At 50.7% G+C, this 21,058-nt stretch overlaps 2 protein-coding genes and 1 pseudogene across 3 annotated transcripts in view; 1 reads left to right on the forward strand and 2 right to left on the reverse strand.

The window, feature by feature from the left end:
- Bmpr1a (bone morphogenetic protein receptor type 1A) overlaps positions 1-2,682 on the forward strand; it is a 45,675-nt gene extending 42,993 nt beyond the window's left edge. The window contains exon 12 of the mRNA XM_004641237.2: positions 25-2,682. Within this exon, the coding sequence (XP_004641294.1) occupies positions 25-150 (126 nt within the window). The 3' untranslated portion in view covers positions 151-2,682. The remainder of the gene's footprint in view (positions 1-24) is intronic.
- An 8,808-nt stretch (positions 2,683-11,490) lies between these two features.
- On the reverse strand, positions 11,491-13,222 carry LOC101587497 (annotated as a pseudogene).
- A 239-nt stretch (positions 13,223-13,461) lies between these two features.
- Positions 13,462-21,058, reverse strand: part of Mmrn2 (multimerin 2) — a 14,029-nt gene continuing 6,432 nt past the window's right edge. Inside the window, exons 2-7 of one of the 2 annotated variants that reach the window (XM_023701286.1) lie at positions 19,514-19,642; positions 19,334-19,440; positions 19,166-19,246; positions 18,598-18,756; positions 16,891-18,495; positions 13,462-14,424 (exon numbers count right to left, since the gene is read on the reverse strand). In XM_023701286.1, the coding sequence (XP_023557054.1) occupies positions 14,036-14,424; positions 16,891-18,495; positions 18,598-18,756; positions 19,166-19,246; positions 19,334-19,440; positions 19,514-19,642 (2,470 nt within the window). In that variant the 3' untranslated portion in view covers positions 13,462-14,035. The remainder of the gene's footprint in view (positions 14,425-16,890; positions 18,496-18,597; positions 18,757-19,165; positions 19,247-19,333; positions 19,441-19,513; positions 19,643-21,058) is intronic. The other variant, XM_023701287.1, reaches the window with a different exon arrangement.

Consider the following 21,058-nt stretch of genomic DNA (forward strand, 5'->3'; position numbering starts at 1 on the left):
GGCTTAGCATGCTCTCTCCTCCAGTGTCTGCGAGCCGTGCTGAAGCTTATGTCTGAGTGCTGGGCCCACAACCCAGCCTCCAGACTGACCGCGCTGAGAATCAAGAAGACACTTGCTAAGATGGTAGAGTCCCAGGATGTGAAGATCTGACACCTGCCAGGCGTGGGGGCCCCAGACTGTCCCCATGGAGCAGCAGGCAAGCGTGGACCTCCTCCCTCACCTTCACAGGCTGCTAATGTTCCTCTGCCAGTGCTCTGCGGGACAGGCTGGGACTCCAGAGCCTTCAGCTTTCTCGTATGGACAGCTTTGTTCCAAGTGTAGTTTTTGATGCCTTTTGTAATTGAGTTTTTATGAGCTGCATCAAGACTCCAATTCCTGATTCTTAAATCTCCAGTCAAACTCTGGATGCTGAATTACCTGTTCCTAAAGTGGTGCTTTCTGTGAAAGCCTTAAGAAACTTAAGAGTTCAGCAGAGATGGAGACGTACACACTTTTGCCTTCTACCTGAGACATGTAATCTCTTTGTATTCTGCCTTTGTAAGTCGGCCCTTTACGTGCTCCTTGGGCAACTACTTAGCTGATGGTAGTGCCTCCAGTCCTCCTGATAACAGTGTGTGCACACGCCTGGATTCCTCTGCTGCCTGTCTTGGAATTGGAAGAAAGTGATCTGTGTGTGCGCAGGAACATGCTGGTGGCTGGTGGTTTTGTGCTTTAAAAATGCAATATGTGGCCAAGAGTCACCAGTTCATAACAGCCATTTGTCTTGCAAGTGAGGTAGCTTCCCTTGCAACTTTATCTTTTAACAGAATAGTTACTGTAAAGGCCAAAAGAAGTTTGAAGTGTCTGCACATTTGGACTGTTTTCCTTTCTGCTGCCATCCTTTTTAAGTTCTTTATAATTATTATTTTTGTCATGAAAAGCAGCCTATCCAAAGTAGCTTCCAATGCCACAAACCATGTTGATAAAGCAGCCACTTCTTATTGAAGTGATTGCTGCATTGATAGCAATGTAAGTGCCTAAATCATGTTCTGCATCCTTTATGCACACTAACTTTTAAAAGGGAAGTTATTTATGTTGTGTGTGTGATGTGCTTTCCTTGCACACCCCCACTCCTTTCTGGCCACATTTGATATACCTGCACACATGCAGGTGGCAGCAGCTGCCTCCTGGCACTGCCCTCCTGTCCTTGATGGCAGGTGTGTGCAGAGCCACATGCCAACTTCCAAAGAAATGTAACAAACCGAGGACTTAGTGAACTTCATTGAGACAACATCATCTCAGTTATCCTTTGCTGAAGGATTCTACAATTAGAGATTTATGTGCTGGAGCTGACAGAAATCAGTCTGTACTCCTAATATAATTTTTTTTGTTTGTTTTTGTCTTTGAGACAGGGCCTGGCCTGCAGCTCAGGCTGGCCTTGAGCTCACTTTGTTGCCCAGTCTAGTCTTAAACTCCCAAGAATCCTGCCTCAGCCTGCTTCAAGTATTAGGATTGCAGGGATAGACTACCACTCCCGGCCTTCTTAATATGTGTTAGATGCCTAAATCATTTGAGATTTTTTTTTTTTTTTTGAGGTTTTGTTTCTGGTCCCTTACTAGTGAACATGAAGAAGAGCCAGGTGGAAGTATTCAATACTTCTGTATGTACTCAATAGCTTTCACTCAGTAAAATAGTACCGATTTTATAGATAGTAAAGGTGTTGTTATCTGAGGAACACTGAGTAACTGAAAGTTGTTCTGCTTCTGTAACACCTTCGAAATGCTTGTCTCTTATTCCCAATAACCAATCATGAAAGCATCAAATGAAACGATTTCCTTTGAACATAACAGGGAATAACTCCTTGTATCACAACATGGCCAAAAAGGTTCAAATTCAGTGGGAGTAATTGGAGCATATAATCCATCCATCACCAAAATCTTGACTGTCATTTAAGACCAATATTTAAAATGTTGTCCTCATACCAGATTTTACCAAGTCGATACTTACCTTAATCATGTGTTCCCTAAGTTTCATTTAACATAAAGATTTAAGTGTTCATCAGGTAAACTTTGGTACTGAGAGTATCCACTGTTCCAGAATGTGGCCCTTTTTCCCACATTCTGGAGAAGTACTGATGCTGTAATCAAAATCACCATGTGAGCTGAGAGTATACTTATAAGATCTGATTTACTTCAAGTTAACCTGATTCATTTTTCTCTTGGTGAACTTTATCTTGAAAGTCATTGATCACTTTAATAAAAAAAAAAAAAAAAGCGTAAAGAAATACAGATTCATCCTTAGAAGTGGTGAGTTGATGTGTGGAGGCCAAAGTGATGACAGAACACGAGATCATTAGCATGGGCTTTTAACTTGGCCTACTAAAAGACATCAAGAATTGACCTTAGAAATTTGGTCAGTGAAAACATTCTCTAGCATAACATGTTCTTTAAAAAGCAAATGCTGCCATATTTATAACTTTGAGATTTTAATCAAAAAACGTTGCATGAAACGTACTGCCCTTTTAAATTTGAAGCTCATCCACTAGGTAAAATACTCAAGTCCAGCAAGAAGATGTATTAATAATTTGTAAAATCTTGGAAGCCATTATTTGATCTCACTTAAAATTTTAGCATTTTAATAGTGTGATTTCAGTCAATTATTCCTTTAAATAACTAAAACGTTAATAAAAAAAAAAAAAAAAATCCTCACAGACTACCTGAATATAAATAGGCAAAATTAATGGTCAAAGGAAATTTCTCTTGGTGAGTTTCTATGTTGGCAGATAGCTCCTGAATTAAAGGTGCATTCGAATTCACCCTCAGATGTCTACAACAGGACTCTCCCTCCGTCCCTGCATGTGTACCCCGGCCTGTTGCACCTGTGTGCCGAGCACAGCCTTGAGGGGCTACCAGGTCGTCCTTTGCTGCTGCATGTAGTGCAGTCCTAGTTCAGAGCTGCCTAGCCTGTGTCCGATAGGGCTTCCAAACTTAGGAAATTGCCTTTATCTCTAAGTTAATGTTTTCCTAGAATGTGCCAGATTCCTATTTATTCACTCTAACAAATATGCAGTACCTTTATTTTCAGGTTCTATTTTTCTGGTTAGAATGAAAGCCCCAGATGCATTTGCAACCCTCTATTGGCCTGAGGTAAATCTGATAGTGATGAATTTAGCTCAGTACCAGTTTTATAAGTTTAAAACACATTTCTTTCCACATAGGTTGTTTTGGAGCATTTCTAAATATCCAAAACAACTTCAGTCACAGAAAATTGATTTATCAAAAGATAGTTGCAGCCTTGTTCTGTTGGAAAGTGGTGACTCTTGTTGTCTGATGTCAGATGCCAACACAGTGGGCAGCAGTTTGCCTTCTTGCCCCCATGCTGTGAGCAGAGTCATGGCAGGACCTGCAGGAAGATGCACGTTGTCACAAGAACCAGGACTGGCGTACACCTGTGATCCCACCCCTCAGAGGCTGAGGCAGGAAGATCACCGCAAGTTGAAGCCCAGCCTGGACTACATAGCGAGTTTGGGGCCAGCCTGTTTGACATAGACAGTTGAAAAAAAGAACAAGATTAAGTGTAGAGCAGCAGCAGGTGGACCCTCCTGTCAGGCTCCCCCGTTAGGAAAGTGTGCATTCAGCATTTGCAAAGGGTGAGCCCTATCTTGGTCATCTTAGCTGTGCTCTGTCCTCTGCTTCAATGGAATTATTTAAGCTCTTTTAGTGACTTTATCGTTTCCCACTGAAAACTAAAATGTAGTATATGTTGTACAAAATGAAAATATCATTATAGCTGCTTAGAGAAACTGTACATAGGCATTGAGAAGGGTAAAAACAAGCAGTTTTATTATGCAATTGTAAGACACCAAAAATCCAGATTGATCTTTGATACACAACACACCAAGTGTATTTTTTACAGCATCTGCTTTAAAGGGTGCCTTATTCAGTTTACCGTTAACTGCTTTGTTCTATATACAGATTATGTCCAATGTATCATTTTTAAGTAAATAACCTTATTTTAGTACACTGTAGTGATGTGTTTTGTGCTGCTGTTGTCACTGTGTTGTGCATTGGAAGTCACCTGGTGAGGTGGTGCAGCAGGTGAGTCACACACATGGGCACCTCCAGTGGCCTGGTCCACAAGAGTGAGATGCTAAGACAATATGGGAAGAGGATATTCTAAAAATTGATTTTTTTAAATTTTAAAAATATACTCATGACAATTTTGGGAAATGTAGGAAAGAATAAAGCAAAAAAATCATTCAAAACTTTACGTCTAGGCACTACCACTCCTTACATTTGAAGATATTTTTTTTTCTATCTTATTTTGACAATCTTAGCTCATAACATGCCATTCTATGTCTATTTAAAACATATTTTGTAAACAACTGACTGTATTGCACCAAGTTGATGGAATCATTTATTCAGCTACCTGAAGGTGTTTTGAGGGTTTGGAGAGCAAAAGTCAGTGCCCTGCATACCCGTACTCCCAGGTTTTTAAGTTACTGAGCTGAGAAGGTGGATGTGCCCGGGGTGGTGGTGCCAGGGAGAACCCAGAGCCTCCACCTCCTTACTCCGTGCGGCCCTGGAGCTGTATCCCAGCCATGGGCTGGACCCTAAGAGGCAACGGGTTGCAATACAAAAACCCACAGCCCTTGGTGTCCTCCACCAGAGCTGTGCAGCTCCCACTGCAGCTTGTGGGAGCTCTGCAGCCCATGGGTTGGGACCTTGCTGTGAGGGGTCAGAGTCCATATGGGTGTGGCCTAGTGTGGGACGTGTCTCAGAGGCAAGCACAGGGTGGGACTAGCTTTTTCTCTTGCTCTGCACTCTGGACAGAGCGCTTCCCTTTCCCTTCCCACACAGGAACGATTCCCAGAGTTTCTTTTCTATTAATAGAACTTTAGTATTAAGAGATAGGCAGTTCATCCTTGCAGGTCATTTCAGGCAGCAGGAGAGCTGGTTGTACAGTTCCATGACAGAGCTCGTACCTAGCAAGTGCGAAGCCCTGGCTTCCATCTCCCATATTAATCAGTGGGTCTTCATTCCCTTTCAGTGCATTGACCATTAACAGCATGGCATATGTTTGTGAGGTACTAGAGACTGAACCCAGGGCCTCCTTACTGACACATACCCCATACTCCTTTGTAAAAATGTTAGAGACAGGGTCTTGGCTGATTTTCTAAGCTATCAGTGCTGGACTATAAGGGCCGGCCAAATAGCTCAGTGGATTAAAGCGCCTGCAAGCAGGCACAGAATCAAGGGGTTTGATCCCCAGGCCTGCTGTGCTAGCCCCAACCCGGGGACGCACTGAGAAAGAAATTGAGACTGGGTATGATTTTGCGTGCCTGTAATCCAGGCTCTTGGGATGCTGTAAACAGGTGGATCACTACCAGTCTGATCTAGTAGTGAGACCCTGAACATCCTGTAGACCCTTCCCTAAAATACAGGAAAAAAAAAAATTAAAAAAAAATGCTGGACCGCAACTGAGGATGCTCCCAAATCACCCCCAGAGGGCTGGGACTACAGGCCTGCCTCTCCACATCCTGCTGTGTGATTCCCTTCAAAATCAGACACCTCAAGGGAAGTGCTTCAGCAACCTTGTTTGAGGCCATTGGGAGGGGTGAGAGGAGGAGCACAGGGAATCCAGGCTGTTCAGGGGTGGGGCTGGACTGAGGCACTCTCCCGCAGTGAGTGGGAAGTAAGACGGTAGCACTAGCTCTCCATGGAGCACATTGGCTTCCTGCCCCTTCTCTAGTTTGAGCAGCTCTGATCACAGCTGGTGACCTTGGCAATCTCTATGCACTCAGGTCATGATGCCCAGGGTGAGTCCAGTCCCCCTGTGTCCACCTGCTCATCCTGAGCTCCCCATGGAGACTGAAGCATCACCGATATCAAAGTTCAGCCCAGAGCACTTAGAACCAGCAAGGTTCAGGCCAGGGGAAGGAATGTGGGCTTTCAGAGGGCACCACCTTGTGAAGCGAATTCAGAGTCAGCCAACTAAAATGACAGTGTTGGCAAGCAGGTAAGGAACTATACACCTGTGATCCCTGCACTCTTGGAGACAGTCCGGAGAATCCCAAATTTAAGCCCAGCCTGGCCAATTTAATGACTTACCAAGAACTTGTCTCAAAAAAGGAGACCGGAAGTGTAGCTCAGTGTGAGCATCCTGGGTTGGCTCCCCAGTACCTACCCTTCAAAAAACAGAGCTGGCAGTGCCAAGAGCATGCAGGTGTTGAGGGGAATTTTGGACTGCAGTGGCTCCAACCCTGAAGAGGCTGCTGTCCTGTGCTCTCCCCACCCCGCCATGGGCAGAGTTTGACTCTGATGGGCTGGCTGGCTGCACAAGATTCACTTTCTTGATGGTCCGAAGTTTAAACTTTCCAAGTAAATTCCACGATGTTACTAATTAACTGAGTCTTTTTAACTTCCTGGCTTGGTGACTTTTCTCATTGCTTGAACAAGATACCTGACACTCTAAAGGAGAGGTTTATTTCGGCTCAGTTTGGAGAGGTTCAGTACCAAGGGGCATCACAGTGAAGAAACAGTCAATGGTGGGGCAGGCAGGAGACCAGCAGCAGCAGCAGCAGCCAGCCTTTCCCTTTTATCCCATCCAGGCTACCTGCCCTTGGGGTAATGCCACCCAGAACTATGCTAATTCCAATCAGTGGACTAATTTAGTACCAAACACCCTTAATCTCAGTATCATGCACTGTAGATCCTGAGAGCTCTGAAAAGCCCCACCTATGAGGGCATGAAGCTTTGAGGGACATCTAGATGCAACCATCACACCTCCCCTTGAATGTGAGAATTTTTCATGATTGCTAAATGCAAGCCTTCTATGAATTTGAGATTTTTTTTTATTACTCTTCTTCATGTTTGTCTTTCTAGAATTCCATTAAAAAAATAAAATAAAAAGATGAGTTCACACTATATCACCCAGGTCTGGAACTTCTGGGCTCAAGCAGTCCTCCTGCCACAGCCTCCCAGGGAACTGGGTCTACAGGTATAGTAGAAAATGCCCCAACCCCACAGCCAGTATACTTTTGTTTCCTAGAAATGCCTGGTCATTTTGCTGCACATTGTAAGATTCAATCCCCAAATGACAAGCCTTTGGCTCCTCACAAACACCTCCCTCCCTGAGCCCTCGTGGGTCGAGTTTTGCAGGTATAAGAAAAGCTGATTCTTGCCTCCAAACCTCAATGCTGCTTGGTTCTTGGTCATGGCTTTGCTGTCATGGCCAGGCAGACCTGTTAGATAAAGGGTAGGTCTTCTGGGTGATTTTTTTGTACTTAGCATGTTTCTTAGTTTTTCCCTCCTAACTTCTCACCCCATCTACTGAGTTTTTAAAATTTCCACAGCCAAATTTAACTTTATTTTGAAACAATTTCAAACTTCTAAAAAGTTGCAAAGATAGTCAAAGGAATGCTATCTGCCCTTCACCCAGAGTCATTTTTGTTTTGTATTTTTTTGAAACGGTCTCACTGTGTAGCCCAGGCTGGCCTCAAACTCATGGCAATCCTCCCTTCTCAGCCTCCTGAGTGCTGGGATTACAGGCGTGCTCCACCACATCCATCTATACTGTGGTATTTTTCCACTGTTGTGTAGTCCTGTGCCCCCAGTCACCCCGAAGTCTCTTCTTGTCATGGCTGTGATGGCCACACTTGCCGAGTGTGGTGCTGTGCTATCATTCTTCATCCCAGCGCAGGGTCCTGCTGCTGTCTCATGGGCTTTGAGGGACATGACCTCACTACCACCCTCACTACCACCCACTCCAGTTGGCCCATCCCAGGCTGCCAGGACCTTGCTAGCAGCTCAGAAGCTTCCCCAACCACTGGGGCCTGTCAGGGTGATGGAGATTGCATCCAGGCTGCAACCCCTGCTTCCCAGGGCTGGGGCCGAGGCTGTGGTAGAGCTCACCTCAAGTGCACAAAGCTGTGAGTGCAATCCTCAGCGCTGCAAAAATGAATCCAGTTTCCTCTGTGCGTGGGTTCTGGATAGCCCAGGTCTCCAGCTCACTGCACTCAGGTGGCCCTTGGTTCTGACGCTGGCCATCTGGGGACCATAACTCCACTTTGTCTTGACAGTTCCCTCCTCCTCCTCTGTGGGCCTCTGTGGATGAAGGCACCTTCCTGCTTCTTTGCAGCTGAGGGGCAGTGGCTATGTTGCCTTACACTCCAGGGAGTGCTTGCGAAGGCCAGGCCAGTGCCCTGACCAGGAGGACAAAGCAGTGCCCAAGCTGGTGCAGGGGCCGAGGGATCACGTTCTGACAATGTTACAGAGTTCACAGCAGCATGACTCATAATAGCTACATCCTCCTCCTCCTCCTCCTCATCCTCCTCATCCTCTTCTTCCTCTTCCTCTCCTCCTCCTCCTCCTCCTCCTCCTCCTCCTCCTCCTCCTCCTCTTTTCTTTCTTCTTTCTTATGCAGCACTATGCCTGACTGTAACACCTAAATCTTGGAAGTGGCCTATATATCCATCAGTAAATGAGTGGACAGAGAAACTGTATTCATACACCACGGAGTGTTCTCTGCCATGAAGAATAAATCTGAGTCATATGTAGGAAAATGGATGCACCTTGAGATCATAATGTTGTCAGACACTGGAACTTAAACATCACATGGTTCCTCTTGTATGACAGACTCGAATTATAAATAAAGAGAAAAATTAGAGATACGTAACAGTGAGATCTTTTGCAAAATGGAAGCCAGAGAGATGGCGGGAGTCATTGGGGGAGGGCAGAGGGGCACATCATTGCACACCAGCTCCCTGGGGTGGTGTCCTCTTTGTACTGCAGCATGGACTAATACAAATCAATACTAAAAAGCAAAACAAAAAGAATATGAAGGAGCCACACAGAGAGGCCAGCATGAAGGGCGGTGTCTGTGTGTGTGAGTGACAGAAGTCTCTGAGTGCTTATCACAGAGTGCTTCTTCAGATGTTCCACATGGAACTATAGGACTTAATGTTTGCCCTGCTGGATTTCGGACTAGTTTTGATCACAAATGCTTTGCACTGAGCACACAGCTGAAGAACAACAGTACAGGAGCTCTTGGGAGGTGATGTGGGAACACCTCTCTGGGGACCCCCAGAGGTGACTCCAGGCGGCCACACCTGACCAGAAGCATCCTTGGTGGCATGGCCGCTGGCCTCACTGCCTGGGGGTCTCAAGTGTTTTGGCACTGTGCTCCACCTTGGGGTTTCCTGCAGTCCCCCCAGAAGATGCTTTTATTTACAGCCTTTCTGTGGAAGAGCACTGGGCCTGAGGTTGAGGACCAGAACCATTGTGGAGGGGACTTAATTCACCCTGCTTACAACATGCTATTACAGTTTGTATCTAGATGTCCCCCTCAGATCCTCATGTAGTCATGGGGTGGGTTTCTAGAGTTTGTGATTAATTCCTGATCCAATGTTGGGGTTAGGAGTGTGAGTGCTGCTGGGATTATGGGTGTGAATGCTCCACCTGCCCTGGGGCAGATAGCCTGAATGCAACGTAAGGAAGGGAGAGAGGCTTGCTTTCTGCTGCTGCTGCTCCTCCCTTTTTGTTCTTGCTGTTTGTTGTTTTCTGCCACCATGAACTGCTGCCATGTGTGACTCCAATGGAGCCAGTCACATATGCACTGAAACCTCTACAAACTGAGCTAAATAAACCTTTCCTTTTTTAATTTTAGGTGTCAGGTATTTTGTCCCAGCAATGAGAAAAGTCCCTGAGACACATGCAATCAATTTCAGATGCAGGTCTTACTTAAGTGATGTTACCTTTCTGGGATCTTGTCCAAGTTGCTGATTTCCTAAGCAAAGAATAGAATAGGACACCCAAGTGGAACAGCAAGACTGGTGATTATGTGAAAGAGGAGTCTAACTCCTGTAAATGACCAGCCTGACTCAGCGTCTCTGCTGGGCAGTGGGATTTGACCTTTAATGGCCCTTGGAGGAGCTGTGATGGCACCCACAGTCCACAGAAGTCCAATCTGCATAATCAAGTGACATGGGATTAGGACTGAAGAAGACCCTGGGTTGCATGCCTGGGGACTGACTGCAAAAGTGAAGCTCCCTGGATTCCTCTTCTCACTGTGCTTAGATCTGGGCATCCTGTCCTGGCTAAGGTTTAACACACAAGGCAGATCCAGTCCGAGAGCAGATGCAGGCGGGTCTTTCTCTTTTTCTCCAGCCTTCTCCTTAGCCATTCCTGTCCCAGTGAGACTGTTCTGCCCTAATGGTTCTGCTCAGTCACCTTGAGGCCTGGATAGTGACAGCCACATGGAGATGCCTGGTCCAGGTGGCAGTGATGGCCACCTTTTCCAGGTGTCCAGTCTTTGGTCTGGGATGGCCTGAGCTCAGGCTGCTCTTGGCAGCAGAGAGCTGCATGGGGTGAGGGAGACGTGTTCAAGGCTGAGAGTTGGCAGCTTAACCACCTGTGTGAGTTGGTACTGCCAGCTTCAGGGGGTGAAGGGAAGCTGGGGAGGGGCTCATGGGGTACTGGACTTAAAAGTGGATTAATCTACTAGTGTCCACAACTGCATGTGCTGGTAGGAGGTGGAGTCTGCTTGGGGGCAGTCCCTCTCCCTAGCACTCCCCCTGAGCACTCCCTAGGCTGCCACCATAAGCAAGCAGCTTCCCCTGCCACACCTTCTGTCATGATGTTCCCCCGCTAACATCGAGCCCTGAACCTCTGCAGTGGTGAGCCGCGTGAGCTGCCCGTGTAAGCCCGTGCCTCGCATGACATAATGGAGAATGCTCTGGCTCACCTCAGTCAACCCATCAGAGGCAGAACGGCCTAGACTGCTCGGAACATCAATGCTTTAGCACATTCAGTTCACAAAGCTTAGCGACAAATAAATTCAAGAGAGCGAGGGGTTGGCAAGTATTTGAATTCATGGAAAAGTGAGAAGTAGGAATCTTGTTAACACAGTTACCACCTCATTGCCCAGACCAGTCTGACTTCCTAAAGAAGAGTATTCAGGGCTGGAGAGATGGCTCAGTGGTCTAAAGCACCTACTTGGAACGAGCTTGGGAACGCACAGGGACCGCGGTTCAATCCCCCAGCACCACATGCCAGCCAGCCCCGCCCCCTGGTGGGCTGAGCTGGCCACACACACACACACACACACACACACACTAAATAAATGTTTAAAAAAAAAAAAAAAGTATTCAGCAAATTTGAATACAGTGGTCCCCCAAAGTTCACAGGCTAACGTTACAACCCTACCATACCTGTAAATTGTGAAAAATCATGAATTTCAGATATGGTCAGAAAAATGCCTATAAATTTTATAGTTTAAATCATAAGTAGGCTATGTCCCCCCAAATGATGTAATTTATTTTTTTTTTATTTGTGTGTGTGTGTGTGTGTGTGTGTGTGTGGCCAGCTCAGCCCACCAGGGGGTGGGGCTGGCTGGCATGTGGGGCTGGGGGATTGAACTGTGGTCCCTGTGCTTTGCTAAGCTTGTTCTAAGCGCGTGCTTTAGACCATTGAGCCATCTCACCAGTCCCAAATGATGTAATTTAATAAAAGACTATACTTTTTTTTTTCCAGAACGATTAAACAGTGTATTTTGCTCGCTCAGAGTTGCAAGGTGGATGGGAAATATTGTGCGTATCTCACAGCTTAAGTAGTGCGAGGAGCTTCTGGAAGCTGAAAGTGTTCGTGCAGCAGTGGGCAGAATTACGCGACCCGCTGGAGTCGCGCCCAGGGCGCATTTCTTCTCTGCGTCTCCTTCCTTGGGTTATTGCTTCAGTCTGTAATCGGCCAGGGCAGCCTTAATAGCATCTTCTGCCAGCATGGAGCGGTGCAGTTTCACAGGTGTAAGGCAGAGCTTCTTGGCAATGTCCGCGTTTTTGATGGTCAAGGCTTCCTCCACCGTCTTCCCTTTCATCCACTCGGTGGCCAAGGAGCTGGAGGTGATCGCAGAACCGCAGCCAAATGTTTTAAACCTGGCATCGACGATCTTCCCCTTTTCATCCACTTGAATCTGCAATTTCATGACATCACCACATGCTGGAGCACCCACCAATCCAGTTCCAACATTTTTAGATGTCTTGTCAAGAGACCCTACATTTCTAGGATTTTCATAGTGATCCACAACCTTCTTGTGATAGAGCCGAGCCGGAGCTGACAGCTCCGGGGCGGGCAGGCGGGGCTCTGCAGGAGGAGGGCGGAAGCCGCCCGCCTCAGGCGGCCAGCCCCAGCCTCCGCCACCTTCCCGGCGTGCACCTGCGCCGCCCAGCTAAAAGACTATACTAATGAAGACTTAGAAGGCATAGTGTGTCTTGGGAGCATCTTAGGGATCTTGGGACTTTAAGGAGAACAAAGCATACTCAAGAGAGCTATATGTAGTACAGCAACGTGTTCCAATGTGGGAAGACAGGTAGCAGGGCAGTAGCCAATCAGCAGGCAAGAGAACGGGTAATGCTCTTTGATTGGCTACCTGCAGCCTCCACCCCCCCCCCCGCCAAATTGTGGGGGATATTTGTGGATTTTTTGAAATTGCAGTGGGGGGTGGTTCTCAGAACAATTATTAGGGTTCTAAGGAAAAATCTTCAAATATCTGAGACTTTGAACTCTGAACCACATCTTCAAGGGGGTATACTGTGCTGCTTGACGCCCACTTTATTTTCTCATGACCAGAGGCCTGCTTTCTCAAGCCTGATTACTCTTGAAAATTTTTATGAATCACATTGCTGTGGTTTAGATCTAAAATGTTCCCAAGCCTCTTGCATGAAGATGATTGGATCATGGAATGCTTCACTCTTCAGTGGATGAACTGTGAAGAGGTAGGGCTGGGGTGGAGGTGGTCCCTGGGGTGTGGCCCAGAGGGTGGAGTCCTCTCCCTAGCTCCTCCCTTCTCTTTCTGCTTTCTGGCTGCCATGGAGTGAGCCGATTCCTCCACCAGGCTCCCACATCTGCCTTGGAGGTAGCTAGCCATGGACTGAACCAATGGAAACTGTGAGCCAAAGGAAATCCCTCCTCCACTCAGTTTGTTGCTGTTGGGTTCTTGGTCCCAGGGATGGGACAGTGCCTCAACATGCTAAGTGATATCTCAGGGATAACTGCTACTCAGACTCCACTGAGTACCATCAACGTGACCACCCAGGAGGAGAGCAGTCAGACACTTCATGGAGAGTTGACCAAAACTGTTGATGTCAAGTGCGGCCTGAGATACCGGGCACATTTACCCCAAGTAATTTCATTCCATCCTACATGTCTGTGCACCTTACCAGATGGCTTTGCTCCAGGGCAGTAGGCATGGCCACAATCTGCAGGGTGTCACTTTATCCCAAAGGTGGTCATCACTGCAGCAGAGTTTATAGTACAGCTTTCCTCCCTTCCCTCTCCCTTCCTGGCTGGGGACAGGGACAGGAAGTCCTAAGGTGCTAGAGGAGGTGGGGTCAGGGACACCTAAATACATCTTGGTCAGGTCCTGGTGTTTTCCTGAATAACTCAAGGAGACAAAGAGATGAATTATATGTCCAGATAAAGATAGGAGTGGCTGAGACTAAAGCAAAGATACTCTTTTTATTTTCCTTTGCTCCATTTCTAGGAGACCACAGGGTGGGTTTTAGCCTGCTGCTCTAGTCACTGGCCACTGCTCTGGCATTTGAGCTCAGATGTCACCTTCATTTCTCTTGCATCATGGCGATCGCACCCAGGGCCCTGCACATGCTACACCCAGCCCATGGGCTCCACTTGAAACTTTTCCTTCTAGCAGCCACTTGGGGAGAAGATGAAGAAGGAAGGTTTGCCATGTTGTACATGAGTTTCCAACCACAGGAGGAGAGCAAAACCCTGAAGTGACAGGACGCAGGGAGTGGCAGATGTGGGTCGAGCCACACTGGCAGGGACTGGGTGAACCAGAGAGCAGCGTGCTGGTCTGGTCCCCTCAGAACCCAACTGCAGCCTATGCAGGGGCACACATTGAACACCACACATCTCTGCAAAGGTTCCTGGGCAGGAGCCAGGGGCTCTGGACCTGGGTATCAAGTTCAAAGCCAATCTTGGCCTCACTGTGTAGTCCATGCTGGCTTTGAAAGTCCTCGATGTCAGAGGACCGCCAAGTGGGCTCAGGTGGTGAACATCAGGAAGCCCCCGAACACAGTGCCTGTGGGGCTCCTTTTGGCTACCGTGCCCTGTGTCAGCTCAAACCACACTCTCTCCCCCTGTTGCAGCTCAGCCAGGGCAAAGGTGGTGGCCGTGCCCCCGGCCCTCTGCTCCGTGGTGTGCACCGGGGTCTGATGGTGACCCCCAATCACCAGCTGTCCTGTGCCAGGGCCAGGTCCAAATTCCACGCTCACTGCAAACAGGTAGACACCCCGCGCAGGGGCCCGGAAGTAGCCATGTTCGGGGAAGTAGCTGCTGCCGGCGTTGACAGTTGTGTCACTGAACTTCACTGTCTGCGGGGCAGTTGTCGTTGTCCCATCGGAGAAGCTGGCATAGAAGGCCACAGGGGAGCCTAAAAGGCAGAGAAACTGCAGTGAGGGGTGGTTCTCAGAACAATTATTTGTTAGGTTCTAAGGAAGAATCTTCAAATGACTGAGGCTTTGAACTCTGAACCACATCTTCTTCAAGGGGTATACTGTGCTGCTCGAGGCCCACTTTATTTTCTGATGTCCAGATGCCAGTTTTCTCAAGCCTGTCTGCTCTAGGACTTGAAAATTTTTATGAATCACATTGCTATGGTTTAGGTCTAAAATGTCCCCAAGCCTCATGCACCTGGAAGGTGATTGGATAATGGAGTGCTCAGTGACTCAGTCCTTCCCTCCTTGGGTGGGGAACTAAACACTCAGACGTCCTGACCATGCCTCATTAGCACTGGAAATAAGTAACTTTTTTTTTTTCTTCTGGTACTGGGGATTGAAATCAGGACCTTGCATTTGCCAGGCAGGTGCTTATTCTACTGAGCTATCTCCCCAGCCGCCTTCTTCTTCTTCTTCTTTTTTTTTTTTTTTAAGACATGGCCTCACTGTATAGTCCAGGCTCCCTTTGAACTTACTGTGTGACCTAGCCTGGCCTTGAACTCATAGAGAGTCTCCTTAGTGCTGGGATTCCAGGTGTATGTACCACTATGCCCAGCTTGCAATCGGTACCTTTTTTTGTGTGTGGCCGGCTCAGCATGTCCTGGGGGTGAGGCTGGTATGGCATGTCGTGTTGGAATGGAATTGTGGTTCCCTGCACCTGCCTAAGTGGGCCTAAGCAGATGCTTTAGACCTCTGACCTAAAGGCCCCGATACCTATTTCTTAATAAAAGTAGGCCCAACATTAATGCAATCAGAAAGCAAGACCTGCTGTCTGGCTGATGGACTGTTCAGCAAAGCCCTTCCTTGCTGGACTCCTTTGCATGATCTTCTCCAGAGATAAGTATCCCTGAGGAGAGAGAGCCTAAACCTGGCCAGCCACCCAAAGAGACATGGTTTGTACAGGGCTGGGACAGGAGCCCAGGTCTCTGACCCCTCGTCCACTGTGACCTATGGGGAGTCCTGAGACCACCCAAGGGAGGATAGGCCAACTGCCCGTTCCCCTGGATGAGCAGGGGGTGTGGTTCCTACTAATGCTGCCCAAGACCTCCCACGTGGTCTGCAAAATGCTGCACTCAGGCCCTCGATTACAGCTGGGGAAACCAAGGGCAGGAAGCGGGCACTTATTGCTCTAGAATGACAAGCAGGAGCAGACCTTAGATTTCTTGGTTTAGGTTGCTCTTCCCGCCCTCCCCCTGTGGAAGCACTTTCTCCAGCTTTGGTATAGTAGGGACAGTCAGGTGCCTGTCACACGCTGGCACCAGGGAAGGAACACCATGGGGTGAAAGAGGAACGGCTGTGGGCTGGCCAGAGAGGTCAGGAAGGGAGAGGGCAGGTGCGAGGCGGGGCCAGTTCCACTGGAGTCCGGCGGGACAAGGACCCCAGTCCCAGCAAGGTCACGTTGTTGGAGGACCAACTAGGTGTCTCTGGAGAAGGAAGGGTTTGAGACCAAGACCACCCCTCGCCCCCCAGCTCTCAGAGGATAAAACCAAAGACTAAGGAAGCCTGGGACTCCTGTCTCAGGCCAGAGCCATTTCTGAGGCCCGGCGATCTAATTCGTTCAGAATAATTTTCCTGTTGGTGCCAATGCAGAGAACGCGCTTGCGCTGCAGTTCCCATTATGCCCAGCAGGTGGCACGCTCGCCCAGCCGGAGGAAGCCTAGCCTGCATTGCCCTCTGCCGGCATCCTACCTCCCTCCACCTCCTGCCTCAGAGTTCTCCAAAGAGGAACCACACCCGCCCAGTACCCACGTGCCACCTGAAAGTGGAAGGTCCGCGCATTCTGGGCGTGCCAGGCCCCTCAGGACACAATTCGATCCCACAAGACTTCCTGCTGGAGTAATGTCCTAAGAGAAAATCCTGCAGTGGTGCCGGGTATGGTGGCACTCAACACTCGGAAGCCTGAAGCAGGAGGATCGCTGTGAGTACAAGGTGAGCCTAAGCTGCTACATAGTAAGTTCAAGACCAGCCTGGACTACATAGCAAGAGCCTGTCAAAAAGATAAAATAAATAAATGCAGTGGTAAATACAACTACATAGCCATTAAGCAAAGTGTGAAGTCCCTGGCAAGGCCTTGAGCCACTTATAGGAAGAAATAAGATAGACAAATAAGTAAAAGTGGACTTGGCCTCTTGCTTGAAAAGTGCTGTGGAGCCGGGACCCTGGCTGGGGCCCCAAGTGTTAAGCCTGGGCTCGGTGTCCAGGGAGGGCAGCTGTCTGTCTTCCTAACACTCCTTCCAGCAAGTGAGTGCCCCGTTTTGCAGCAGGCAAATGAAACAAGTGTTCCAGAGGAAGGGGCGGTTGGCTACACCTCTGGGTGCCAGGTGGGGCCAGGGTATAGGTATGCAGAGCGACAGGGACCATCCTCTTCCTTCATCTTTCCAGCCACCCCCTGCCCCACTCACCTGGCCCCCAGGATCCCGCGCCCGGGGCCCCTTGCTCCAGCTCCTGTGCCTTGTCCCTCCTGTGGGCCGCCGGCTCCTTCTGCTGCTTCTTTCCTTTCCTGTCAAGCATGGCCTGCAACTTGCCCAGGTCCAGGCTGACGTTGGAGGCCAGGAGCCCTCGGAAGTTGCCAAAGAGGGCATGGAAGAGCCTCCGCTGCTGCTCCAGGTCCTGCTGGGCGGCGGTGAGCATGCCCTGGAGATCCTGCAGGGACCGGTTGAATTTGGCAGCGCAGGGAGCCTCACAACCCAGCCCGGCCTCCTCAGACCCCGGCGCGTGCTCCAGAGCTGCCACGCGTGCGTCCAACGCGTGCCAGCCGAGCGCCTGCTCCTGCAGCCCGCGGGCCGCGTCCCGCAGCGCCTCGAGGACCTGCCCATAGCGCAGGGGCAGCGGGCCGGGTGCGCCCTCTGACAGCTCCTCCAGCTCCTCCTCGCCAAAAAGCGCAGCCAGCGCGGCCTCGTGGCGCAGCCCGTCCTGCAGCAGCGCAGCGAAAGAGCTGTGCAGCTGGCGCGCGTCTCGCTGTACATCCTCCACGGCCATCCGCAGCGTGTGTGCGTCGCCGTCCAGCACCTGAACGCGGCCCCGTAGCCGTGCCCTCTCCGCCCGCGCGTGCTCGTCCTCAGCCCTGAGCTCCTCCATGGTGCTCAATGCGGCCTCCATGGTGGCGCGCAGAGCCCACAAGGAGGAGGCATCCTGTGCCTCCAGCGATTCGGGCTTGTCCACCGAGGTGTGCATGACCTCCGGGTCCGTGGAGAGCTTTGGGCAGCCGCAGTTGCTGAGGTACCTCGTGTGGCTGCTCTGCAGCTGCTGCAGGGTGACGTTGAGCTCCTGCAGCCTCCGCTCCAGCTCTTCCTTGTTCTCCTCCATAATCAAAGACTTCTCCATGAGGTCCACGCGCAGCTCACGCAGCCCGGTGTGGTTCACCTGCAGCTCCCCTACCAATCGCTCCACATTGCTAATTTGGTCAAAAGTCTCATCAGACTCTGAATACAGCTCCTTGATTTCATGTGTGTGCTGTACCAGGGTGGCCCTCACGTCGCTAAAGGCCCCCTGCAGCTCCTCCTCCTTGTAGCTGCAGGCTGTGTGCAGCTCTGAGAGGTTTCTCTGCAGCTGGCCCAGCCTGGCCTGCAGGCTCTCTGGCTCTGGTCTCGCAGCTACCCCGACCTGGCTACCGTTGGTCCCCAGGGGTTCCTGAGCCTTGAGCAGCCTCTTGACCTTGGCGTTCATCTCTGCCTGGACCTCAGCGAGGGCCCGGTGCAGGGACCGGTGCTGGGCCTCCAGGCGGCCCTCCAGGTCCTGTTGCAGCTGATCGACGTGCCTGCTGTGCTCCTGAAACTTGGCCTCAAACTTGGCACCCAGCTCCTGGAAGTCAGGGCTGGCCACAGAGCTGTCCTGGACATGCTGGAGAGCCTGCCGATTGGCTTCCAGGTCAAGGGACAGGTTCCACACGGCCTGGGAGAGGCTGCGCAGACTCTCGTTGAAGATCCTCCAGATGGGCATGATGTGCTCTTGCAGGAAGGCATCTGCATGCAGCGCTGGTATCCCTTCCAGGGTTCTGTCTGGGGTATCTGCAACAGAAGGCTCGGTGTTTGCCAGGGCTGGGATACAGGCATCTTCCTGGTGTGGCACAGGGTTCTGAGGTCCAGGCTGTCTTCAAGCCTGCTACTTACCTGGCTCCATCTCTGTCTCCTCCATGCCCCCCCCTGTGAGGTCCCCAGTGGCTGAGGTGGCCCAGGGTCCCGGAAGGCCATCAGCATCCTGGTGGATGTCATTCTGGAGGTCTTGTGTCAGGCTCTCCTCAGCCTCCCTGAGCTCTGCAGCAGGGTGAGCTGGGCACGAGTCGGATCACAGGTCCAGAGGAGGAGATTTGGGGGCCAGAGCAGGAAGAGAGATTTAGAATCCTTGAAACCAAAAATGCAAATGCCTGGCAGCAGAGCCCCTGCCCCACCTCTGCCCACCATAGACAGGACTAAGGGACTGTGGCAGTCTCCTTCCTGTCTGCCATCCCATTGCCAGGGACCCCACAGTGTCTTGTGCCAAATCCAAGACCAGAGACAGTGCAACTTCCTAGTCCCAGTGGGCTGAGAGGAAGGGGATGGCCCAGACCCTGGTGAGCCCCTGAGCCCAGGTTAAGAGCCCCAGGACCTCACTGAGTTCCGGGACAGGGTTTCCCTGAAGTGGCACTGAGCATCCTAAGAGAGGCTTTGTGGTTCCTGCACCCCCAGGAAAGCAACGCACCAAGTTCAAAGTCAGCTGGCCTGTCCCAATCCTCCAGTTGGCTGTCACCTATCTCTGCAGGGGACACGGTCACTGTGGGGTCTGCAGAAGGAAGTGACGATGTTGAACCAAGGGGATCTGTGTGACCTCAGGAACTGAATGTTGAGGGGAGGAGGCACCCAAACCTACCATGGAGCTTGCAGTTGGGGCCCTGGAAGCCCGGGCAGCACCTCCAGGCCGGGGCTGTCAGCACCTTCTGCTGGATCCGGTACACTGGTTTGTGAGCCATGCGGTACCTGGGGGAAGAGGACAACTTAGTGACCTGGTAGCCTGGCTCGGGTAGGCAGAGGCCCTGCTGTCCCAACTCACATGACTCTGTCTTTTGGGCAGTCCGGAGCTCTCTGTGGACATGGCTGCTGTGAGTGGACGAGGAACCTTTCTGTTTTGCAGGCAGCTACGAAGGTGACCACCCTGGACATCTGGTAAAGGCACCAGTTACTAGAAAACAAGCCAGAGCAATGGGCAGTGAGCCACATATGAGCCCAGGGACATTTCCTCCTGGCCCGCAGGGACTGCGGGTGTGCGGCACCTGGCCCCTGCAGCCATCAGCCAAGAGCACACTGCGATCATGGGGCAGGGTGCCTACGGAGCCAGCAAGGCTCCTACTGCTTCCCCCAGGCCTAGAAGGCAGCACAGCAGGGCTGCAGCTGGAGGGTCCTGGCTTCCAGCCTCTTACCATCCTTGGCTGTGTGGTTCTGGAAGTTTGTGTTTCTCTTCTGAACGTGGAGTAGCAGTGACTCTGGAAGTGAGTGGTGGGGGCTCCAGGGCAGTGCTCCATGCCCCATCCTGGCCTCCTGCTGGAGACCTCACTCACTGGTGGCTCCTGACCCCCAGGCAAAGCCCTCCATAGCAACAGCCAAGAAGGAAGGCAGAGGCATGGTCCTGTGGGTCTTGCCCAACTCTGAATGCCTGAGATGAAGCCCTGCATCTTGGTCCTTTGCCAGCTTGTGCCGTGCTATCCTGAACTGAGTAGGGGTTAGACCCTTCCTCTACCATGAGCCCCCAAAGCAGAACCCCCTAGGGACATAGGTGGCAGTGACCTCTGATGCCCAGAACTGCCCAACTCCTCAGGCACTGGCTTCAGACACAGCCCTGCAGTGACAGTGTGAGGTGCAGCCTCTTCCTCATGGTCCCTGGGGACCCCGGCCATGCAGCAAGGGCAAGATAAGAATGGTTCTCTGGGATGGGGCTGCGTCTGAAGCACCATGCCTGTGCCCAGGTGCACAGTGGGGCCTGAGCCATCTCATGGCCACCAGGCTGGGATTGCATTGTTGGGAGCTGGCTGTGGCCCTGAGCCCATTGAGTGCCACGTGGACACTGTGGGTCAGACTGGGGAAACCACAGCTGCTGCGACCATGAGACCCAGCTGCTTGTCACTGGACTTGAGAGCCTGAGCTGAGCATGGACCCCAGGCAGCAGGCAGCACAGCTTCCTGGAGGAACGATGTTGCAGAGCAGAGAGCCAAGCCCGCGGCCTCAGCAGCTAGCTCGTGTCCAGACCACCTGCTCTCTTGCTTTTGGTTTTCTTTTCAGTTCTGAGGGCTGAATGTGGAGCTTTTGTGCTGAGCTGAAATCCCCTTTTTGGTTTTCTAATTTGAGACAGGGTCTTGCTAAGTCTGTAGTTTGCCCAGGCTGTTCAAACAGCAGCAGTTCAAACTTGTGATCTTCTTGCCTCGGCCTCCCCTAGTGCAGGGATTCCAGGTGTGACTGGAAACAGCTGTGCTACAGAAGAGTGGGGTGGGGGCTGGAGAGATGGCTCAGTGGTCTAAGGTACCTACTTAGAACAAGCTTGGCAAAGCATCAGGGACCGCGGTTCAATCCCCCAGCACCACATGCCAGCCAGCCCCGCCCCCTG

This window comes from Octodon degus, unplaced genomic scaffold (assembly GCF_000260255.1).
Source record: "Octodon degus isolate 3935 unplaced genomic scaffold, OctDeg1.0 scaffold00132, whole genome shotgun sequence".
NCBI classification, from domain to species: domain Eukaryota; kingdom Metazoa; phylum Chordata; class Mammalia; order Rodentia; family Octodontidae; genus Octodon; species Octodon degus.